Source organism: Pelobates fuscus, chromosome 1 (genome assembly GCF_036172605.1).
Source record: "Pelobates fuscus isolate aPelFus1 chromosome 1, aPelFus1.pri, whole genome shotgun sequence".
Taxonomy (NCBI): Eukaryota; Metazoa; Chordata; class Amphibia; order Anura; family Pelobatidae; genus Pelobates; species Pelobates fuscus.
The window spans coordinates 235,543,587-235,569,001 of NC_086317.1; the positions used below are offsets into that span (position 1 = coordinate 235,543,587).

General features: G+C 38.1%; 1 protein-coding gene across 1 annotated transcript in view; it reads right to left on the reverse strand.

The window, feature by feature from the left end:
- Window positions 1–5,659: 5,659 nt before the first annotated feature.
- Window positions 5,660–25,415, reverse strand: part of MED13 (mediator complex subunit 13) — a 106,289-nt gene continuing 86,533 nt past the window's right edge. Inside the window, exons 19-30 of the mRNA XM_063455261.1 lie at window positions 24,866–25,055; window positions 22,176–22,602; window positions 21,633–21,852; window positions 19,934–20,125; window positions 17,465–17,688; window positions 16,240–16,382; window positions 14,632–14,790; window positions 11,956–12,135; window positions 11,384–11,529; window positions 8,890–9,063; window positions 6,909–7,009; window positions 5,660–6,555 (exon numbers count right to left, since the gene is read on the reverse strand). Coding sequence (XP_063311331.1) covers window positions 6,423–6,555; window positions 6,909–7,009; window positions 8,890–9,063; window positions 11,384–11,529; window positions 11,956–12,135; window positions 14,632–14,790; window positions 16,240–16,382; window positions 17,465–17,688; window positions 19,934–20,125; window positions 21,633–21,852; window positions 22,176–22,602; window positions 24,866–25,055 — 2,289 coding nt within the window. The 3' untranslated portion in view covers window positions 5,660–6,422. The remainder of the gene's footprint in view (window positions 6,556–6,908; window positions 7,010–8,889; window positions 9,064–11,383; window positions 11,530–11,955; window positions 12,136–14,631; window positions 14,791–16,239; window positions 16,383–17,464; window positions 17,689–19,933; window positions 20,126–21,632; window positions 21,853–22,175; window positions 22,603–24,865; window positions 25,056–25,415) is intronic.

Consider the following 25,415-nt stretch of genomic DNA (forward strand, 5'->3'; position numbering starts at 1 on the left):
CTTAAATGACCACTATAGTGCCAGGAAAACAAACTCATTTTCCTGGCACTATCGGGTCTTTAGGTCCCCCCCCCCACCCTTAGGGTCCCACTCCCGCTGTGCTGAAGGGGTGAAAACCCCTTCAGTCACTTACCTTTCTCCAGCGCCGGGAGTATCCTACCTCTGCCGACGTCAGCGCCGAATTCGCATGCACAGCAGGAGCCACGCTTATTCAAACCGCCCATACGAAAGCATTTCTTAATGCTTTCCTATGGACGTCCAGCATCTTGTCACTGATATTCACAGTGAGAAGCACCTCTAGCGGCTGTCAGCGAGACAGCCACAAGAGGCTGGATTAACCCTCAGTGAAACATAGCAGTTTCTATGAAACTGCTAGGTTTCAGCTGCAGGGTTAAAACTAGAGGGACCTGGCACCCAGACCACTACATTGAGCTGAAGTGGTCTGGGTGCCTATAGTGGTCCTTCAAAGGTAAACTGGCATTTTAAAAAAAATATTTTAAAATGCTTGTCATTTTCTTTAAAGGGACACAAAATTAATTAGTACAACTACAGCTCAATGTAGTCATAGTCAGTCCCTGCAAGCTTTTTAACATAAACACTGCCTTTTCAGACAACTGGGCAGAGCAGACATATACCGATATCCTACCTGCCTCTTGTTTGCCAGCATTTTTACCATCTCTAATGGTCATTTAACAGTTGTAATATCTGCAATTGTGTATGTAGAGCTGCGAGTCTGCCCGATGAGCTCGGAGTGCACTGTGGACCTTACCAGCATAAAAAATAAATAATAATAATGGCCCAAGGATCTAACTTTGTTTCACTCAGCTTCACAACCAAATCTGCGATTTATGGGAAATCCATTAAACAAGAGTAGAGCCCTGCTACCTTCAACATGGGGCATACAGGACGGTAGGTCTGGGAGGTTTGTGGGGGGAAGGCAAGCTGCTTATAAGAAATGTAACTACATTTTCACATTCTAAAAAAACAACAACAAAAAAACAATTACACTAAAGAAAATTACATATTCTAAATTAAAAAGGTACCGAAATTACATTAAAGTGCAAGAAGTCCGTTCAATTAAAAGACACTCGTCCATTGTATTCCAAAAGTGCACTTCAGCATTTACATTAAAGACACTACAAGGAAGGCTTTGTGAATAATTTATTTTCTTTTTAAAGTATAAACTTTTCATTTCCTTAACCACATTCTGTACAATTCTATTTATGGCACTTGGCAGCAAAAATATTTGTTCTTCTTCATTTTGCGTTAGGTGGGGAAAGAAAAGAAAACAAGCAAAAAAATAAAATACACTTGGACCAAATAACCAAGACAGTGGGACAAACTGTCCACTGAAGAATATAAATTTACAAAGTGTGGCCCAGATTTAATTTTTACCCCAAAGTGTTTAAATATGTAGTGGTAAGCAGATCTGTTGCATTACAGATTCATTTACTCTATAGACTCTTAAATGTTCCCAGGCATCCTAATAAGTACAAAAAAAAAAAAATGTAATATTGTATCTGCCTGCCTTAGAGAGATTAGTGAAATTCCTGTCACACAATCTTTGCAGAAGCCAATATATATATATATATATATATATATATATATATATATATAAAAATTGCATGACCCACTGGTAGTATACTTGATTTATCAATATCAGTACGGAAATATTTTGTATCACACCTAGGAAAACAAAGTAGAATAAAGGAAACAAAACTAATTAGATACTCAAGTATAAGACATGTCCCGGATATCTACAAAATTCATACTGTAGGACCATTTGGTTTGAACGCTAAACATAGGCAGGAGTTTAAAATTTTTCAAATAAAATAATAAATAAAAATAAATAAAAGTACTACAATGCAATTGGCTTTTAAACCTAAACATTAATTTATTTGGGGGAGGGGGTCTTATAAAAAAAAAAAAAAAAAAAAAATTTTTTAAAGCATCAATTTCATAAAAAAAAAGCAAAAAAAATAGCTTGCAGTCACTGTGAATACCAGCATAAAGGAAAGAGCCATTGCATTACATTTATTTAAAAATATATTAAAATTATATTTGTTTGCAAGTAAAATTAGCCCTTGGAGGAAAAGAAAAACCACACAAAAAGGTACAAACATTTAAAACCCTCTCTTTATAGGCAGATATTGTTAATTCCCTAAAAACATTATCCATAGTAATATCCATGTCACTACAAAATACTAATCCTGCTTCTATTTAGGTTGTATACTGTAAATATATTAGCCACTAAAAATAAATGTCAAGGTGGGGGAAAAAAAAAAAAAAGATCAAAACAAATAACCACAGGATGTTAAAGAAATGATGGACTTTTTTGTATAAAGGATTTATATGGTACCTACATGAGGTATACTGTGTTAATAAAAGCATTCAATAAAATTAGCAAAATAATGGACTCAAAAATAACTAGCTTTAAACAAATGAATATTTTTAAGGTGGCCATTGAAAACCATTATCCATACAATTATATTTTTTACATTCTAGCTAAGCCAATTTCAAAATATGGACAGGAAGTACTCTGATTTTATTTTTATGGTGCAATGTAAGCTTTGTAACTATTAGAGCTCGTTGTAGTGATCATGGTGCAAAGAGTCAGTAGTATGTGTCCTGATTTCCTTGATTCTTAAACATGGCCTCGCTTTGGCACTCAACTAGTGTAGAAGTGCATTAACTGAGTCACAGCCAGGGGAACTGACTGAAGTTGGTAAAGCCTGGCTTATGTTAAACCAATCATTATGTGAGGTATCACATAAATCAAGGGGACAGCACAAACACACACTCGGCACTAGGACTACTACATACAATATAACCTATATTAGCAAATATTTTAAAATATCTCATCCTGCCTATGAATTGATTACATGTGGATGAGTATTGCTCACATACTTGGCATAAATTAGTTCTGGAGTGTTTCTACTTCTCGGACGTCACAGAAAATAGCCTACTGGAAAGAACTTTTTACTGGGCACATCTTGTGCTGCCAAACAGTTTTCTGGAAGTTAAATAATACTGCAATTTGCATGTGGACTACAAGGCAGATCAAGAAAATATGAATTTATTTAGCTTTAAACTGAAAGTACTTAATGTACAACTACTACAGGTTTATCAAATTACAGCCAACATGCTTGTTTTCAATTACCAATGTTTTGATTTAGCTATTGTAAAACAAATCAACGTGCCAAATAACACAACAACAAAAAACAGTTACCATTTAGAGTCCAAAGCTTCTAATTTTAGAACCATTTCTAGCTCTCCTGTTGTAATGTGCTGAATAGAAATCTACCAGGCTGTGAAAGTTGCAACTAGGAGCATAAAAGTTAATTTTGTATACAAGCACACTCTCTCTACTTTGCATTGGCCCAATGAAGTACAATGACCACACACTTAATGTAAAAAATTGCAGGTGACCGGTTTTCAAAAAAACAAAACATACTTTTATTGATTGAGTGAAACATTTTTCACTTTTTAAATATGTTAAACTCATTCTGCACTGCTCTTTCTTTAAATAAAAAGCTCATTATTATGTTAAAACTGGATGGTTAAAACTAAGCAGTTGCTGAGATTAACCACCTCTACAAAACTGCAACCTCTACCAGCACAGGTTACACTTGCAGGCAAAACAATTACTTCTAGGCAGGTCTCTATCTTAAAGGTCAAAGTGCGTGCACAATCCTACTATGGGGCTCCAGCTCCTATTAAAAACAGGTGCCAACCTTAGGAGTGTTTGTTTCTGTAAGTTTGGAAATGGCCAGAACACCAAAAACATTAAAAGAAAAACACTATTATAATGGAATTAAATTTACACATGTGTAAAACGTGATCTAAAGATAGGGACCAAATAAAGTACATGGCATTAGCTTGGTGACTTATTTTGTTGTAAAATTAGCTCAGTGATTAATTCTTCAATTGTAATATTCTGAAAAAGCACTTTACTAGGCACTTTCCGTGAATCTCCATTATCCTGGGGAAGGCAGTATCAGTAATCAGTTTAGTGTAGGCTGTTGCCTGGGATCTGATCTGTATTATATACCTCTAGCAACCACTGAGCACCCAATAAAATAGCACATGGTTCTTAACCTAGGAGGTATGAACCTCTGAGATTTTACAGCACAATCTGCGGATAGAAAAATAATCTGCCCACTAAGGGCACAAAAGCACCTGTAAAAACTGGACATTTACTTTAAGCATAAACTGCTTGGAAAGACTGGGCAGAACATCTAACACTAATCAAAATGCAAACTATCCTTTTTGATCCAAAATTAGTTTTTAGTTGGATGTGACCATTTTAAAATAATCTTACTTGCTTTACTGGCACCGACCAATTGATTTTACAATAGTTTGTTTTTGGATCTGAAATAATATTAAGGACACAAATGGGTAGAACAAATTTCAAAATAGTTGACCAAAAAAAAAGAAAAAATGTAAAAATAAGAAAATTATATTTTCATGAGACTCGTTTTACATCTATATTCTAAATAAGATCCATCAAATGAAAGGCAATTTTAATAATAAAATGGTTGGACAAGGAACTTATCTACATGGTACCCCTACATTGGAGACTTTGCCCTCGTTGCACTCTCACCTGGTAATGATTAATTTAGTGTCATTTCAGGATTCCTTGCTTTATGGTGAGAGAAGAGAAATTAAACAAAAAAAATCCAATCCAATTGTTAAACAACTGCAAACATGAAATACAAAAAAAAGTATGAATAAAAATAGGACGAATTTAATTACATATTTTTACAATTTCCAAAACATCAGAAACATCTTTATCCCACAAATCTTTGCCAAGTGATAGAAATGCCAATAAATTTCCTGAGGCATCGAGATTACCGTTCGGAAAGAAAAATAAAATAAATTTCTGAAGTTTCTTGATTGCACGGATTTGAAAGAATGTTGGAAAGCTTTTGTCACCAAGTGTTTAATTTTAAACAAAAAGGTTGATATCTTAAATATTTATATAATATATATATATATAATATATATATATCTATGTATATATATATATACACACGCACACACACAATGCAAACTGGATTCCTGTTTTTCTTTATATGAAAGTGTTAAGGTAAATACCCTGTATTTACAAAACTCAATGTTCCAAACAAGATTTGTAGTTTCCCCACAAACAATATACTTTCTTTTCCAGACACTTCATAAATAAAGGGAGTTTTCAAGAGACTTTTTCAGATGAGATAAAATGGCTTAAAAAACAAAAAAGGGAAACCAGTTAATTACTGAATCTATCTACACTGCACCCAAAGCATACCTTCTAAGAGAAATGCCAGATAGACTGCTTTTGTTTTTCTTTCTGACATAAACCATGATGGATTCAGAGCTTACGGGACTGTGGGATAATTCTGTAAGCATTAAATGTTTAATTTCAGATCAGAGGGGAAAAAAAATAAAAAATTACAACTAAACCAAAACAATGCAAAGTACTGTAATTGAGGGATAAAAGGCAATTTTGTTCTATTGTATGAAAAAGTAAAACGCATATTTTGTTACATGCGGCCTAAAAAGTTAAATAAAAAATTATAAAAAAATAAAATAATGAAATAGATGTGTCACTACATGTTAAACCACCTACAATACTCAATGATATATTGCCATCAAGGATACTCCGTTTGTCAAGGTGTGATTATAAAAATTTCTTTAAGACCGGTACCTTTTTCAAATGTATAAACACAGTGAAGATCATGACTGTACATGTACTCTGCAGTTACAGCTTGGCTGTAAATCCCCCACACACAATGGTATGGACATTAACCCGCTCCCCTATTTAACTGTACATCAAGACAATACAAATTCAGTGTCACCCACCCTCCCCTTACAAAAAAATAATACTCTAAAAGCATCCTACTGCAACTTTTAATTAAGACGAGTACATAGAATTTTAGACCAATTGCTTTAAAGCAAGAAGGCAATATAAACCTTCAAGGAAAAAAGTTTTGTATTTTTTTTTTATAAAAAGAGGCTAAGAAATATAAGACAATTTATACATTTAAAAACTTACAATAAATAAGAGATGCAGGCATTTGTTTCTGAATATTGATAATAGATTTTATAATCCACTCAACATCTTAATGATGTTTTAAAGTCTAGTAATGAAACTCCTCATTATTGTTCCTTATGTCATCCCCGAGCTTTTTAGATTCACTTGATGTCAGCAGGTAGAGGATCCTTATAAGAAATACTGAAACTGGAGATGATTTGCAAAGCGTCATTGAGGCTTTCAAAATATGCTTCGGGATTCCTTGTGTATACAAGCAGTATTCCAAATATATTTGCTGCTGCTCAAATCACTGAAGAGTGGCTTGGATAAAAATTGATTATTTCTAAGTTCCCACAATGAAATCTGATCCTCTCGCCGGTATGCTTTGTGTCTTTTCCGATGTATATCACAGCATATTCATGATAAAGTTATATAGCTGGTTCAGCACCACAAAGTGAACTGGCAGACATGAACGTCTGTCTTGAGTTGCAGGATCACAGGTTAGCCAGGAGAGGGCATTGTACTGTTCCAAAACAAACCTGCAAAGATACACAGCCAGTATTATGAAAATAAATCCCCTTTTAAATTAACGATGCTTTATATGATTTCCGATTCTCAAACAGAATTTAAGGAAGACGCCAATTACAGTTTGTGCTTTTTTAAAAAAAAATCTCTTTGCCACAGGGTAAACACGTGGGGGGGTGGGGGTGGGGGGAGATACATTTTCAGAATATCAAACAATCATTACATTTATGCAAGGGAAAAATGGTCTATGGTAAAATGATAAAATTAAAACAAGTGTTTCATTTAAATGATTTTTGTTTTTCAAAACACCTGGACTTCCTGGTTACAGAAGAACATATATGAAATGCTATAAGTTGTATTTTAATACCTGAGGACATCTGAAGTCTGATTTGAATCCAGGGGGTGGGAGTGTTTGCTATGGAGCAGTTCATCTGATTGCACTGAAGGCACATGAAGGTGCAAAGAGGCCTGATTTAAAATAAAATAAAACACTTTGAATCATTATCAAAAAGGTGTTAAACCAAAACAAACTAAAACAAGAAAAAACAAAAAAAACGAGGTGAAATTCTCCACCAAATACTTCAGCTCTTGTAAATGAAAAGTTATACTTTTAAGGTACTTTCCACCAACGTCAAGGACTGCAGACAACTTTTAAAATAGAACAATATCATGTATTTACAAAATGCATTAATAGTGCATTATGGTGGGCATAGCTGCCTTACAAGCAGTTGACCAGGATCATCTTCACAGCAAAAGCCCAATATTTTTCTTATAGATGTAAGTTTGTTTGAGCGGGGCCTTCTTCACCTTGTCTTTGTTATTTTCATTATGAAATTACTGGTTATCAAATAACCCCATTCTATAATTATAAAGTGCTGGGGAATATGATGCCACTATATAAATGGTAATAGTCATAATAAAAAAGGTATTTATAGATTGCCAAATGAGAATACCAATAACCAAAAATTGCTAATTTGTGGTCATGTAGAATCTAGTCATCTGTATCTAGCTTTAGTCTTGGCCCACAGGTACAAGGTAAGAGCAAAAGCACGGTTAGTGAAAACTCCAAGGTTCAGGATGCCCTAATGCATGAGTAGGCAACCGTCAGCACTACATCCCCCATAATGCTGGCAAAACAGAATATGGGGGGGGGGGAGGGAGAGGTGAAGTCACAAACACCTGCCGTGCCGAAGGTTGCCTATGCCTGCCCTAGTGAAACTATAAGCATTGACTGCTATACCATATTTTCCTGCTCATAGACCTGCTAAAAGCTTGTACATTAAGCTGAAGTCATACTGTTCCTGAAATAAAGTCTGCTATTTTCGATACTACCATGCATGCCTAGGCTTTCTATTCCATTCAACATAGATATATAGATTTTTGTAATACTGACACAGAAATTAAAACAATCCGTCTGAACGAAACCCTTAAAAACCAGTAAGAAAACATCCTTCATTTCCAATTTGGTCATATATTGCAGTACAGAACCTCACCTCAAATGCTACAACATGGTTATCAGGATACAGCTTAACAATCGTGTATAATTATCAGTATTGTATAATTCAGATTTAAAACTAGCCGTTATCACAACATTCCCTTTCAAACAATTACAGCTCCACCTGTTCTCATTTGGTTTGTAACCTCTCTTGTTTCATATAAATTCCTCTCCGAACTTCTTTAAAGTAATTTTTTTTTTTTTAAATCACTCCTCTCATTTGTTCCAACTTCTAATAATCCTAAACATAGCTAGGTTTTTGCCATTTTCTCCAGGCACATGTGCAAAGGTTGATTCCAGCAATAAATCCCTATATGGGTGCAGTCTGTGTGCGACCACATCATGTGACTTGACCTAAAGTGGACACAATGAGCATTAGGCTCATTTCTCAAAAGACTTTGCAGTGTGGGAGCTGTAAACTGAACCCTCAATTCCCAGCCAGCTCTGTTGCAGACCATTCTCCCAAGGCAGGGACACTATAGTCCCCAGAACAACTACAGCTTAATGTAATTGTCCTGGTGAGTATAATCGCTCCTTTCAAGCATTTTCATGCAAACACTGCCGTTTCAGAGAAAAGGCAGTGTTTACATTGCCCCTAGGGACACCTCCAAGTGGCCACTCCTTAGATGGCTACTGGTAGGGCTTCTTGGCTCAGGGCTGCACAGTAAGCAGCCCTGCCATTCAGCGCCCCCACGCTCTGCACAGGGACGCTGAATTTTGGAACTTTTGAACATGCATTGGTGTGTCTCCAAGGTACATTCGAAACAAAAGTAACTTCAAGGAAGCAATAAAATCTTTGTACTCACACAATATCTACAACATGAAGACTTTCCACTAAACATTTAGCAATTACCTTAAGAAACAGTGGGCACTGATATTGTGCTTGTGGGCATGCTGACCAAAACCAGTCAGGCAAAGGACCAGCTTTTGCAGTTGAAACAAAGTAACCAAGTGCTAAAGGTTGCTGCAAAATATTTGTTACTTCGTCATGTGATTCCGTGGACAGCAGCCGATCTGTACCTTGACCCTGTAATACAAATGTTAATTAGAAAAAATAAATAAATAAAATGGAGTAGAATCTACTCAGTAGATAAAACAAAACAAAAACAAACCAAAGGATTCATAGCAAAAATATTAAAATCACCTTTCCCTTTCCATAATTACTGAACTCACCTAATCGTTACTTGCAGTTTGTAAATGCACAAACAGCAGAAAATCAAGTCTTTGGGGGATTTTCCTAGCACTGTCAATCTGACTAATATTAACCTGTTTTGGAACATTTTAACATTGAAGTACACAAAGTCCAGCTACCAAGATGCACATTTGTAAAAACAGTGATATGTACCAGCAACAAGCTGATAGTTTGAAACTCAAAGCTCTCAAACAGTCACAGCTGCCCATTGTGAAAATATTTGGTAAGGCTAAATGGAAGTGTGGCTCTGTCTCAGCTATGCCTCCAGATAGTAACAGGATGCAACAGGTTGCCTGGAACTCCAGGCACTATAAACTAAATTTGTGCAAAAGTTTGTTTTTGATAGTATGCCCGGAATGCCTCAAATGTAATTTAACACACACACCTGGATGAATAGATTGTCCAGGATTTACCTGTGGAGTTTTAGGATTAACCCCTTAGGGACACATGACATGTGTGACATGTCATGATTCCCTTTTATTCCAGAAGTTTGGTCCTTAACCCCTTAAGGACCAAACTTCTGGAATAAAAGGGAATCATGACATGTCAGGCACGTCATGTGTCCTTAAGGGGTTAAGGGGTTAAAAGGAATTTGATTAGGATGAACCATACGAAGCAAGCTTTTGCACAAGTCTACTTTTTTTGGTTGCTGTACTCATCATAATCACGTTATCTTATTGAGGTGGTAATGGTGGAAGTAACCTGTCCTTGTAGCACCCAAGAGAGGATAAAAACCAAAGGGGAGGGGGAGGGGAAGAGGAAGGAGGAGGGAGGGAGAGAGAGAGAGAGAGAGTGTGTGTGTGTGTGTGTGTGTGTGTGTGTTTAGAGATGCCTCCATGGGCTGTCAATCCAGCTAAGTTTACTGTATTACTGGCTGCCAGTTTTTATATTAAAGAGACACATAGAGTTAAAATATTGAGAGTTAAAATATACAGATGATGTAAAGGAATAGTGAGGCAACCACTTATCTACTTTTTATGTTCTTTTCCCATACTGTGCCCTTCGCCAATATGGCTGAAATACACTGCTGGCTGAGTCTAAGCACATCTATGAAGACTCAGCGACGTCATCCTATATGGACGCCGGAAAAAAATGCGCCCCTCAATAAATCATTAAAGAAGGGCACTGATGATTTTACACTGCTGAAATGCCACTGCTCTTAAGATTATACCGCTTAGCGGTATTTGCTAAATGGAACGCAAACGGTCTCAAAATGGCCGCCGATGCGTTCCAAGCTGGAATACACAGCACCACCACATGCGGTCACGCCGCGTCACTTCCGGTGTGATGCGTGCATTCCACAAGTGGTAACAGGATATTGGACACACCAGGAAGTCATTGTTCAAGCATGTTACCTATATAAAGGACATCTTTTAAAGACTCCTTCACACTTCTGAAGAAGCCTGATGGGCGAAACGCGTAAAGTGGGACTTTTTTTATATATAGCCATTTTGTTTTATATATTTGTCATTAAATAGTACATTTTAAAGCTATATTCATCTATTTATTTTGAACCTACTATTTTACTTCCTGGTCATTACATCCTCCGGTGGGGATTATACCACCTAAGCTGATTATACTAGGAGCAAGTTTCTGCTCTAGTAAATGTGAGTATCACATTATTTTATTTCTACTTGTTTTAACTAGAATATACTACACTATTGGAGTTTCTATTTATATTCTTTCTATATTGCCATTTTTACTGGAATATTGGAGTCATCCGCTTCGACATAGATCCTTAGACGGGGATTGTTCCGTCCAAGCGAAGTACTGTAGAGCTCCTGGGTAGCTCTATCAAATGTGAGTGTATATTACTCTAATTCACTCCACCACTTTATCCAACTATCAAACCATATTGCACTATTGCGTTTCCTCTCGGTTTTTATCTTTGAGGTTTTATGTGAATCTTTTATACAAAATCTTTTTATGTACGTATATTTTATCAATTACTATCTGGGTCGCGGTTCCTCTCTCCTTTTTGTTTGAAAGTAACAAACCTATGCTACACACATTCTCACCGTTGCTGCTCTGCTAGGGATAGCATTCCATCTCATTGCAAGTGTCATTCTGCGATTTCTACACTTGCATATTGTTCTCCCTTTCCCAATGGCATATGTAACACAAACTAGAAGATACCACCAATTTAAAATATTACCTTGCCAGCATCACCTCCATGAGGGTAATGAGAACCTGGTGAATGGCCAGGTGATCCAGTTGGCGATGCAGGAATAATGTTAATTAATTCTGGGTCCAGGTCATCAGGAGTGTCCAGTAGATCAAAAATTCCAATGTCTCCTCCATCTTTGTAGGTAAAGAAAAACATAGAAAATGTGAATGAATAAAGAAATGCATTCTCACTGTACTTTCAAAACCAGCATTAAGTCATAACAAAACTCTGCACATTGCACAACTCATAAGTAACCATTATATTTAGACATGGCATACAATTACAATAAAATACTAGTATTTTCCAAACAAAATATGAATAATTCGTAATTTACCCATCATGTACAAATTAACAACTGTTTTTGTTGCTAGTCAGTAGTGAGATTATGAATACTTACATAGTGTTTAATGCAGGATAAGAGCATTTTAAACTCCAATACATATTGCAACAGAATAGAAAACCCCCTAATTAAAGTCTTATTTGCACAATTACAAGTGATAATGTAGAACATTGAAAAGAGTGTTAATAGCAAAATTACACTATTTAACACGTAGAGTTACCATTGTTTGGATTGAATGCCAAGTCTAAGTTTTCAGCAGTGGCAGAAGCAACTTGTACTGATGCAGATGTAGGGAAAACCAGGATATGAGTGCATGATGTGTCCTGCGGAGTATTAAGTTGAGAAGTCTGTATGGTTAGCGTAGTGCTTCGACCAAACACTGAACCTGTAGATACAGAATCTAGAGAGAAAACAAATCCAAACAGAAAATTTAGTTATTACTGTTTGAGCAAATACAGAGTAATTTAAAAAGTCAAATCAATGACGTTGGCAAATGCTTTTAGGCATTTGCACCTAAACTGCAACAGAAAACCAAGTTACAGATTTTAAGAGAGTAGATACTGAAAAGTTAATTTGAAATGTACAACTTACATGAGCTGCACAACTACCTAGACCAGTGATGGGGAACCTTTTTGAGCCAGAGTGCCTAAACCGCAATACATGCTAACTTTTTTTACCCTCAAAGTGCCAACACAGCAATTAAACCTGAATATTAAGGTTTAAGTTTAAAAAGAACAACTCGTACAGTTGTCTGAACTAATTAACATCCTTTGTTTTAAAAGAAAAACAGAGTTCAATGATACAAATTTTAAATAAGGATAAAAAGAAGCTTATATTTATTAGTATCTCCAACAAATGCAATACATACAGACTGCTAAACACACACCGACACACACACACACACACTGCATTGAGGAGTGCAGTGTGTGTGTGTGTGTGTGTGGGGGGGGGGAGGGGGGGGGGGAGAGGGGAGTGAGAAGTGCTGCTCTGTGTGTGGGGGGGGGGGAGAAGTGCTGCTCTGTGTGTGTGGGAGGGGGTGAGAAGTGTTGCTCTGTGTGTGGGAGGGGGTGAGAAGTGTTGCTCTGTGTGTGGGAGGGGGTGAGAAGTGTTGCTCTGTGTGTGGGAGGGGGTGAGAAGTGCTGCTCTGTGTGGGGGGGTGAGAAGTGCTGCTCTGTGTGTGGGGGGGTGAGAAGTGCTGCTCTGTGTGTGTGGGGGGGGTGAGAAGTGCTGCTCTGTGTGTGGGGGGGGTGAGAAGTGCTGCTGTGTGTGTGGGAGGGGGTGAGAAGTGCTGCTCTGTGTTTGTGTGGGGGGATGAGAAGTGCTGCTCTGTGTGTGGGGGGGGGGGGTGAGAAGTGCTGCTCTGTGTGTGGGGGGGGGGTGAGAAGTGCTGCTCTGTGTGTGTGGGAGGGGGTGAGAAGTGCTGCTCTGTGTGTGTGGGAGGGGGTGAGAAGTGCTGCTCTGTGTTTGTGTGGGGGGGTGAGCAGTGCTGCTCTGTGTGTGGGGGGTGAGAAGTGCTGCTCTGTGTGTGTGGGGCGTGGGGGGGGGTAGGGGTGCTGCGTGTGAGGGGGTAGGGGTGCTGCGTGTGAGGGGGTAGGGGTGCTGCGTGTGAGGGGGTAGGGGTGCTGCGTGTGAGGGGGTAGGGGTGCTGCGTGTGAGGGGGTAGGGGCTCTGCATTGCTGCCAAAAGCCAGCGGCCTCCTCCCCGGCGACCTATGGTCATGTGCCCATAGAGAGGGCCGGCGTTCTACCTGTGCCATAGGGTCGCCATCACTGATCTAGACCAATCGAACAAATTAATGGCTTTTTTTCCCTGCCACAAGACCTTCTCCCTTCATTAATACACTGTTTCTATCTGGATTGTCTACATGTCATCACAGTTTCCAGCATTATCTCCTACAATTTCCTGTGGTCTTCTACTTGAACTCCCTTCATACCTTTACTTCCTACCAACTCTCCACTGTTTCTTGATTTCTTTTTTGGCATCTGTTCTTTATCCCCTAGCATCATCCATGTACACTGCCTCCCCACCACATCCCCTCCGTACCCTGCCCCCTACCATCACTTCTCAATTTCCCACATTTTCTCCCTACTGAGTCCTGCATCTGTCTAATCACTATCCATAAAATAGCCCATAATCTGAATAGTTATCTAAGCTTGATGAATACTCGTGGGTATCTGCCTGCATGAATACAAACATACAGGGTAATTTTGCTATGCAAAATTATACACAGTGCAGTTTGCTGTACCATCTAGTGCATTTTGCTATATCTTTGTAATGTCTACAAGATTTTTTTCTTAAAACAAACTTTTATTACAACCAGCCTTATACCCCCCTGTTTTTTTGTTGTTGTTTATTTAGAGGAGACCTCACTGTGGAGGCCGAACTATAACTGTCTTCCCGCAAAACTGATCCAATTTGGATTAGAAAAAGTTTAAAATATCAATAGCTATTGAGATATCTACTGTATTACACCACCACTATCATTACTCAATTAAAATTTACTATGCTCACTTGGTGGGATAATAGTGTAATGTCATTCTGTTTGCATATGTTACACAACAGTAGAAAGGTCCATGTTGATGCTTCAGATGTGTCACCAACACAAGCCATGCACGTGAGGAAATTTTACTGCAGTGCATTATTTTACCCCTGCATAAAGAGTACACAATCACAAATTGTACAGAGACGTGTTAACATCTACTCTAACAGAATGTACATATAAAGAGAAAATTGCATTCTGCATTGACTTTTTTTTACAGTTGTGCTCTCTTCACAGGATTATTTAATTTACCACAAAGAAAATGTCAAATAATTTTATTTGACAAATATATATATATAAAAAAAATAAAAAAAAATACACACAACACACACACACACACACACACATTTCACTCACCTGGCATAATCACGAATGAACCTTGAGGCTCCATTGCTACCAAACAAGCGCTAAGTATGCTAGGAGAATCTGCTGCTGAAATGCCACACATCCGACATGTATCTTTCAACCTCTTGCTGAGAGACTGAAGATTCCGGCGACTTAGCAAGCGGCTCCAATCTATTCAAACAAAAAAAAAACAAAGATAAAAATCACTTATGGAAATCACAGTTTAATAAAACACTGACATTGGACTAGAACTTGTGTATTTGTATTCATGTGATTTACCTAGTTTTCCCCCCCTTAGATATTAAAAGATTAAAGGAACACTACAGTCACCTAAGTTACTTTAGCTAAATAAAGCAGTTTTAGTGTATAGATCATTCCCCTGCAATTTCACTGCTCAATTCACTGTCATTTAGGAGTTAAATCACTTTGTTTCTGTTTATGCAGCCCTAGCCACACCTCCCCTGGCTATGATTGACAGAGCCTGCATGAAAAAAAAAAACTGGTTTCCCTTTCAAACAGATGTAATTTACCTTAAATAATTGTATCTCAATCTCTAAATTGAACTTACAGGAGGCTCTTGCAGGGTCTAGCAAGCTATTAACATAGCAGGGGATCAGAAAATCTTAATTAAACAGAACTTGCAATATAGAAAGCCTAAATAGGGCTCTCTTTACAGGAAGTGTTTATGGAAGGCTGTGCAAGTCACATGCAGGGAGGTGTGACTAGGGTTCATAAACAAAGGGATTTAACTCCTAAATGGCAGAGGATTGAGCAGTGAGGCTGCAGGGGCATGTTCTATACACCAAAACTGCTTCATTAAGCTAAAGTTGTTCAGGTGACTATAGTGTCCCTTTAAGCATGTGATATTCAATTCAGGCACAAACAGAAAAGAGGATGACAACATAAATATGATTTTGTTTTCTCCTAAGGCAATGTTCAATGGTAAAAAAGTGCAACTTTTATAATGATTATTTCAGAGAGACAAGATGGAGGAAGCCAGCTAAGGGACAGAGATAAATAAAGCAGTGTGGATTTCTACAAGTAATTTTATTTTTCATGCCACAACATATTTATAAAATTTATTTTTTTTAAATGGGAAGAGAGTGCCCAAACTATAAAACAAAACAACAATGTGCTTCGCTTTACAAAACGGAAATCTTATTTAAAATAAAATAACACAATCACATCTAAAGTTCTGGGGGGAAAAAATGTCCGCTAACAAAAAATTAGCTATGGGTAGGGTAATGGGTTCTATTGTAATGTATTTTCATTTACATCATTTGCCTGGCTATCTTTGCAGGGCCAGAGCATTCCATGCAAATTACACCCACATAGCTTTTCTTAATAGTTGCCCGAGTGCACATGAACACAGCTGCTGCATTATCAGACATCATCCCTTTAGACACAGAAGTGTTTCAGAGGTGAATCAGTTTACTTACCCGCTCCACTCCTACCAGTAAGCGATTTAATAGCATTTACTGAGATGAGGGAATGAACAGTAATTTTCAGAGAAGTCAGTTTCCCTTTCAATTAACAGCAAACAACTTTTGTACTAACATACTGGTAGAGATGTTATTCTAAACCGTTATTAAAAACTATTGTTTCTGCAGAGGTATTTACCTTTCAGCTCTCCATGGCCTATTCTTCCTAAACGACCAATAACAACTCTCCACGGCAATGAACTCATTTGCACAAGCCCTTGGCACCATTCCCACAATTTTTGCAGCCCACTACGCCGAGCAGACCCTTTTTTCCTACGAGCTCTGAAATTACAAATTCACAATACAATTCCAATAACAAGATACGAATATATGTAGGAGTATGTGTGAGAATATAAGGCTTTACTTGGGCAAAGTTTTCAAAATGTTAAGAGTACTCTACTTGCACTGATAATATTGGTTAAGGTAAAAAAAAAAAATGTCTAGTTTGTGTCAAGCTCTCTCTCTTTTTTTTTTTGCAATATCTGTTTTTATTGGTTATTCCTCTTCAATCGAAGAGATAAAATCAACATGGGGTACAAAAAGAAAAAGGGGAGGAATGACAAGTGAGAGAAGTGCCAAACACAGGTGGGAGGGGGGAGCATGTTACAACAATACATTATCCACACTCATGAGTTCACACTACATCACATAAATGATTAAGAAATCGTCTGTAATCTAGGGTCACGGAGTGCAACAATATACATCAGGTAATCATTGCCCATTTTTCAGCCTCAAGTTTCGAGAGTGTCCCTACTCTCTTATATCGGTTGCTTCAAGTGTGTGTTGCGCCCTATGAGTGTGCTCTCCCCTGTGGGCTCCTTAACTGGAGTGGAGTGTCTCTCAGGTGGAAGGGGGTATATGGGGAAATTAGGATGTGGAAGGGGGGGACGTATTTGGTTCACCGTGCTGCCTCTTCCCTCTGTTTGTAGGATCAGTGCCCTCGATCTGTAGACTGGAGTCAGCTTGGTCAATTAGTGGTCTATAAGTAGGTGTGTAAGGCCTTCACTCGTGTTCCATGGCCAGTTTGGAGTTGACTTCAAAACTATCAGTGAGCATCCAGGTCATCATGTTTGGCTTTGCACCAGGAATCTAGATGCTAGTGGCTACCCCATCTATTGGGCCATTTCCTTTCATCCTTCTAGACCAACATTCCCAATTTTGTGTATATTTTTGTGCATTGCCCTGTACTTAACTTGCCATACATTCATAGGAACTGTGTCAAGCTCTTTCAAAGGGCAGACAAAAACTTAGGTTTGCTTGGCAACTACAGCCTCATGTTTTGTTTATTATAGCTGTGGCCCCCCAACCCTAAAAGCCATTTGTGGTTTTATTTTAAGCCTAAACATGTACTATTACAAACTTACCTGTTTGGAACATCGATATTGATGATGCATGTTTCTAACAGTTCTCCATAAAGGTCTGTGCAAGATGCTAGGAGCCACCTTTGATCATGCGACAAACAGTAACTGACGAACAGAATATTGTATTTCTGACCGGCTTCACCAAAAGTTTCACCAAGTTCTGTTTGTTTATCTTTCACAGGAGCCAAAATAAATGGTGGCGTGTACAGTTTTATGCATTCTGGTCTCTAAAATAAAAATTGCAAAAAAGGATGGATGTTTAACTTCTACAAAATGTTTTTTACCGTTCTATATTGCATATTTTAACAAAGGTTGTACCATTTGCTCATCTAACAAAATAAATAGAATGGTCTGATAATTATACATTTGCAATGCCAATGTAGATTCAATTTATTTGCTATGCATTTAGCCTTCTACAAGTTTTTAGAATCTTGTTATTCAAGCTTTCTAGATTCATTACCATTATTCTTTTCATATACAGTGAGGGGAAAAAGAGTATTTGATCCCCTGCTGATTTTGAACGTTTGCCCACTGACAAAGAAATGATCAGTTTATAATTTTAATGGAAGGTGTATTTTAACAGTGAGAGACAGAACAAAAAAAAAAAAAAAAAATCCAGAAAAACGCATGTCAAGAAAGTTAGAAATTTATTTGCATGTCAATGAGTAAAATAAGTATTTGACCCCTTCCACTTAGTACTTGGTGGCAAAAATCTTGTTTGTAATCACAGGTCAGACGTTTCTTGTAGTTGGCCTACAGGTTTGCACACATTTCAGGAGGGATTTTTTCGCACTTCTCTTTGCAGATCCTCTGCAAGTCATTAAGGTTTCGAGGCTGACGTTTGGCAATTCGAACCTTCAGCTCCCTCCACATATTTTCTATGGGATTAAGGTCTGAAGACTGGCTAGGCCACTCCAGGACCTTAACGTGCTTATTCTTGAGCCACTCCTTTGTTGCCTTAGCTGTGTGTTTTGGGTATTTGTCATGCTGGAATACCCGTCCATGACCCATTTTAAATGCACTGGCTGAGGGAAGGAAGTGCTCACCCAAGATTTGACTGTACATGGCCCCGTCCATTGTCTCTTTGATGCGGTGCAGTTGTCCTGTCCCCTTAGCAGAAAAACACGCCCAAAGCATAATGTTTTCACCTCCATGTTTGATCGGAGGGGTGTTGTTCTCGGGGTCATAGGTAGCATTCCTCCTCCTCCAAACACGGCGAGTTGAGTTGATGCCAAAGGGCGCGATTTTGGACTCCCTTCATCACAACACTTTTGCTAGTTCTCCATTGAGTCATTCAGATGTTCATTGGCAAACTTCAGACAAGCCTGTACATGTGCTTTCTTGAGCAGGGGGACCTAGCGGGCGAAGCAGGATTTCAGTCCTTCAATTGTTTTCTTGGTGACTATGGCCCCAGCTGTCTTGAGATCATTAACAATATCCTCCCGTGAGGAGAGATCTTGCATGGAGCACCAGACCGAGGGAGACTGACAGTTATTTTGTGTTTCTTCCATTTGCGAATAATCGCACCAACTGTTGTCGCCTTCTCACCAAGCTGCTTGGCAATGGTCTTGTAGTCCATTCCAGTCTTGTGTAGGTCTACAATCTTGGCCCAGACATCCTAGGACAGCTCTTTGGTCTTGGCCATGGTGAATAGTTTGGAAGACACCTGGGAGCCAGAAATCTTGCTGATTGATAGGGGATCATATACTTATTTCACTCATTGACATGCAAATCAATGTATGACTTTGACATGTGTTTGTATGGATTTGTTTTGTTATTCTGTCTCTCACTGTTAAAATACATCTACCATTAAAATTATAGACTGATCATTTCTTTGTCATTGGACAAATGTTCAAAATCAGCAGGGGATCAAATACTTTTTTCCCTCACTGTATACAGGGTGGGCGAAAATGTAAAGTAGTATTTGACAGGTAAATAACTTATTTGTTCGTACACCTTGAATTACCTAGAGAAAACAATGAATGTATTCATCAACTTGAGCCTTGCAAAGCTTATTTTCATTTAAACAGCTTAGTCAACAAAGAAAACTGTTGGTTCTGGGGTCCAGAAAAATCCATGGATAACTCATCACCAAATTGCACCGTCTGATGCAGGGTGACCTCGCAGAAGGTTATCAGAATTTTTTTACCTCCAGGAGCTTAAACGTTGACTAAAGTTATGAACAATGCAATTGAAAGAGCCAGACTTTGTGATGCGGTACATGGAGCTCATTTAAAAGAGGTCACCTTCCGTATCTAGTCAAACCTGCATACATTAAGCATTCATTGTATGCAATGTAATTGAAACTGGTTCACACAGAAAGTTAAACTGCTCCAACCCCACTCTATATAATGGTTCAACCTGTACAAGACACTTTTTTCTGTGTGCATATTGCCAACTTCTAGCCAGCGCAAATTTAAAAAAAGTAATAATTTTATAAACCTAAACTACATTAAGTCACTACTAACTTACATCTGAACTCTTAAGAGAGTTTTCAATAGCTAGTCCAGGGCCAAACCCAGTCAACGTCTTCACATTTGTTGATGTTGGAAGCGGTCTCCGGCATTGTGTAAACACTGAGAATGCCAAAGACTTCAAATGCTGGGTGTAGATTTGCCGATCCTCATGTTTCACTGGTTGCAAAAGATACTGACAAGGGACAATCTGTTGATACAAGATAACAAATATTTAGACATGTGCACTTTAGTAGATCCTAAAAATTAGAGTACAAAGCCTGAAAAAAACTAAACGAAAGGGATAGTGCTAATGTGGAACAGTGACCACAGGCCACGGGTGCCTAAGGGACCCCTGGTTTTGGAATAACCACTCAGTTTAGTCAGTCTGACAGCCATTTGAGGCAAGTTCTCAAACAAATCTCAGAAATAGCAATGTTTTACAGCACACTGTAGTGGTTATGGTCAGGACTACTAACAAGTAGGTACTGTGTCCTGATATGTAGATTGTGATCTCTGGCAATGGGAGGAGCTTAAGCCAAGTTTTCTTCAGCAGAGAAAATGAGAACAAAAAAGAGGGGCAACCAATATACCGTGATCTGGCCCAAGGAAGAAAAAATAAACTGAATAAAGTCGAGTGTAAAAAAACCAAAAAAAATATTAAGCCATTAATTTAGGACTTAAAATAATACACTACACAATTTCTCCGTGGGTCCACACACCACCAATAATTACCATTTGTATGTTCTTCTGATGCTTGAAACTGTTTGGTTGTTTTTTTTTTTTTTAAAACCATTTGCTACTTATGTAATGGACATAGCTATATATCTGAATTAGTTAATTTTAACATATCTGCATAGCATACATGTTTGTATTCCTTGTGTTATCCTCTATTTAAAGGATCACTATAGTGTTAAAACCACTATCTAGCCCCCCCTGGGCCCCTCGTGCCTCCATAAATATAGCAAAATCTTACTGTATTCAAGCCAGAAGCAGTAGATATACATGCTGTTCGCTTTAAAAAACAAAAAAAAACAGTCTGCTGACATCATCAGAATTGGTAGCCTGATCCAATCACGATGCTTCCCCATAGGATTGGCCGAGAGTGACAAAGAGGCAGAGCCAGCATGATTCAAACACAGCTCTGGCCAATCAGCATCTCCTTATAGAGATGAATTGAATCAATGAATCTCTATGAGGAAAGTTCAGGTCTACAAGCAGAGGGTGGAGACACTGAATGTTTGGATGCATTTTAGGCAGCCATGACCCAGGAAGGATCTCTAACAGCCATCTGAGGAGTGGCCAGTGAAGTTATCACTAGGCTGTAATATAAACACTGCATTTTCTCTGAAAAGACAGTGTTTACAGCAAAAGGCCTGAAGGTAATGATTCTACTCAATTCGATAAGCTGTAGTCATTCTGGTGACTAGTGTCCCTTTAAATTCTGGGCTCCCCAAAATCTAAATACAAATTGGAATCCAATGTTCTTCAGAGAACCATTGTGGACTAAAAGCGCATGCGGGTCAGTGGACATTAGCCTTGAGAATAGAGATTTAACCATGTTCTCACAGAGGAAATGAGTATTTAATCCTGGAATGTTATCTAGTAAGCAGCAATGCTTTACATTGCAGGGTTAAAACTAATAAATACACTGGGTGCATTAAGTGGTCGTTCATATAAAATGTCTAACACAAATACAAAATCAGAGACTAAATTACCTGCACTGAAACTGTGTTTCTGAGGTGCGGTGGGAGTATATGCAACATTTCCAAAAAACATCGGAGAAGTCCTAATGTCCAGACGTTTGATGAGGTTGACCCCTCATCTTTACTTTCATAAGTAAAAGGATCGACAATATAAACCACAATGGCAGGTGGATAAGTGATGGCATGAGACTCTCCATCCGTAGGGACTCCAACCTTGTCACGATCCATGGTGCTAAATAAAATTGAAAGAACTTTGTAAAACCACTCATGATATTGAGCACTGTATCTAAACAATTTATACTGCAAGTTAAGAACAATTAGTGACAAAAACATCACTGTATTTAGACGAGTAAATACTAATAACAGTTATACAAACAGGTAATATAATAAGCTAAACTGGTTTTAAAGAAAACTGTCAAAAACATGTGCACTAGGGCTTTAGATAATATTTCTTTGGAACATCAGGATACTACTACTAAAAAAAAAAAAAAAAAAAAAAAAAAAAAGTAAAATACATATGTTGCACTTATGATCAAACCTTAATTAGCTACTAACCTTTCAGTAACTTCTGTTGCTGCTGCAGCAGCCACAGATTGTTCATTAGACATTACACTGCCTTGCTGCAAAGGAGGCTGCTGCTGCCCTCCTTGGTTGCTCTGTACAGTATTAACCTGTGCTGGAATGGAATTTGTGGTGCTGTTAAGGCTTCCATATGGAGGAAAGTTTGCAGCTTTATTGGCAGCTAGGCCACCGGTCACATTTGTTGGGGCTGAAGAGTTGGTGACTGCTGCAGAAGGCAGAGTGCTGTTTGGAGTTGATGAAGAGGAGCCATTTGTTGTAGAAGATGTTGTAGAAGAAGGAGTGCTTGGGTTGCCAGAGTTTGCTGCAACTGGCTGGGATGAAGCAGCTTGATTTGCAGTAGGAGCAAGATTAGGCTGGCAAAGTAGGGAACTGTCAAGGGGCTGAGAAGCAAGATATGGACCTAGAAATAAAAACGTATATTCACTTAAACATGGAATGTATACACAATAAACACATTAACTTATAAAGCACACAAAATCAGTTGCCTATCCTAATGCTTATAGGCTTGACAAAGACCCTGTTATTTTGTATTAAAACTGCATAGTGAGGCTTTACTATATTTGGTGCCACACTGGTTGAATAAATCTCCTTTGATACTAGGTGTTATGACTCAAGTTCTTGATTTTCAAAATGTACAAAGGAACAGGTTTGCCAATTAGGCAAATAAAAATTACTTTATTTTGGGGAAATATAAGCTTAAACATTCAGCCATCAACTTTGTATGATGTGTGGGTCTATCAATAAGTAATTTTGTGCATACAAAACTGTTGAACACGTTTGTTGCTGACCTGTATTTCCACCACAAATGGAGTTCCATCCGTGGTGAAGTCTGCTGTACAGCAACCTTTCTCAAAGTGCATGTCATCCATGTGTCGAGCGCAAGGGACATGGCACCTGTTACATTAAGTCATCAGGGTGCCTACAGGACATATTTTGCAGTTTTCTAACCATCTGGCTTGACTTACCCAATTAAAGGGACACTATAAGCACCAAATCAACGTTATCTATATAAAACAGTTTTGTTGTACAGATCATGCCCCTGAAGTCTCATTGCACCCTGTATATGACTTGCACAGCCTTCCTGAACACTTCCTGTAAAGAGAGGTCTAATGTTTAACCCCTTAAGGACACATGACATGTGTGACATGTCATGATTCCCTTTTATTCCAGAAGTTTGGTCCTTAAGGGGTTAAACTTATTTTATTGCACTACATCATTCAGGCTGTTTCTCTCCTCTCTCTGTATTACTGCATGTGCTGTTCTAAAAGATCCTGCACCCTTACCCCCCACTCCTCCCATTGTAGAGATTGCTTTCCCTTAGGCTGAATTGAAACAGGAAGCATGCCTAGAGAAAGGTTTCCCTGGTAACAGTCATTCAGAGTACAACCTTATCTCAAAGTAGGAGGAAAGGGCTGTTTCTTTTTGGCCTATGATTTTAAAGAAATCTTGACTTTTTATAAATGCATAAATATGAGTATAATTTAAGATTATGTTGTATTGTCATGAAAGGTACCTTTACCTACCACTAAGTATTTCCTAGACACCTGGAAAACTACATTCAAGACGAGATATTCACAGTATATTTTTTTCAATAGATACTAATTGTTGAGAACATAAAACAAAATTAAGAAAAAAAGCCCAATTTATATTTATAAACATTCTTTAACTCTACATTAGCTGGTTTATTTTAGCTTGAAATGAGCTCTAAGGTGCTTAGTACAAAAGTCTTGGTGTGCTAAAAGGAGAGCTAACTTAGTGATATGCGAAGTAAGGCTTTTTTTTATGTATACTGCTTTCAAAGTGCAATATTTTTAGGTATTTCAATGCATGTTTGTCTAGCACAGGCTTATAAAAAGGACTTGGAGAACAGATTTTTCTTCTGTGTCATTATCAAGTTAATGTAATCCCTGTTTAAATGAACACTATGCACTAGGAATACAAACTAGTATACAGTAAATAGTGCCCCAGCCTTATACAGCCCCCACCCCCTTTACATTTTATTCAACTATTTCCTTTGCAGAGATGCCCACTGAGCTGCCCATCTCTCCACATTCCTCAGTGTCATCAAGGAGGCAATAATGGTCACATTTGCTCTGGCGATGGTCTAATTCAACGCTCCTCATAAAGGGGACCTGATGCACGCATTCAATGCTTCTCAAAGGAAGCAGTGAATCCCATGCTTTCCTATCAGCTGCAGCATCACATGATCAAGGTTTTCTTGGCCTGTGCAGTGGAAGAGCCTCTAGTGGCTAACAGTACGACAGCAACTAGAGACGTGATTAACCCTTCAAGATAAATATTTCTTTCTTCAAAACAGCAATGTTTGAAGAGTTAACATGCAGCACCACTGCACCCAGATCACTTCATCTCAATGACTCTAGTGGATCTTTAAATACATGTGAACTAAAAATAATTGTTCAAATATATATTGAATAACATAATGGAGAAATAAAACAACTAGGCTGTGATAATAGACAAGATTACATGTTTGTAATGTTGCTTGTAGTAGCCACCCTTAGACAAGTAGATGGTATGAACTATATTCTGTTCATGACACAACAGCTTACTAAACTGTTCCCCTCAGTTACTGTAATTTATATTTGGTTTCAAAAATCTAAAAAATTTAAAAATTTTGACCGGATTAAATACACAAAACACCATACCTAGCTCATATCTGCAAACTTGTGCATATAAACGGAGTTTGGAAAATGCTTCATTGCTGCCATTGTTTGCCTGAGAAAACCAATCTGCAACAGACTTTTCTGAAAGTTTCTTTGATGCCGCAGACCCAACCCGCATGATTCCATCGGTCAGTTGTTTCGAGATAGGTCTATGCTGCCCAAGTCTACAAGACTAGAAAACAAGATAAAATTACATATAAATAAAGGGAAAAAAAGAGAAACTGGAGAGAGAATAGTAAAGACTAGGAAAGAGTTGGTTGGGCGAAAGACAGTGACACTGTCAAATAATTCTCTATATTATTTATTTTTGGCCTTTAAGAGGGTACTCACGTAACAGTTATATGCAGAGTTCTCCTGTGTGTAAACTACCTGATGTATAATGGGAGAACAAAATAGGTTTTCATCCAGAGAAATTAAGATTTTCGTTCTTACTCGGTTCTCCTGAAAATATTTCTAAACAGCACCTTAGTTCTATAGTTAAGCGGCACAGAGTATTTCTGTATTGCAAGAGATCTTTAAATTGCCTTAAGAC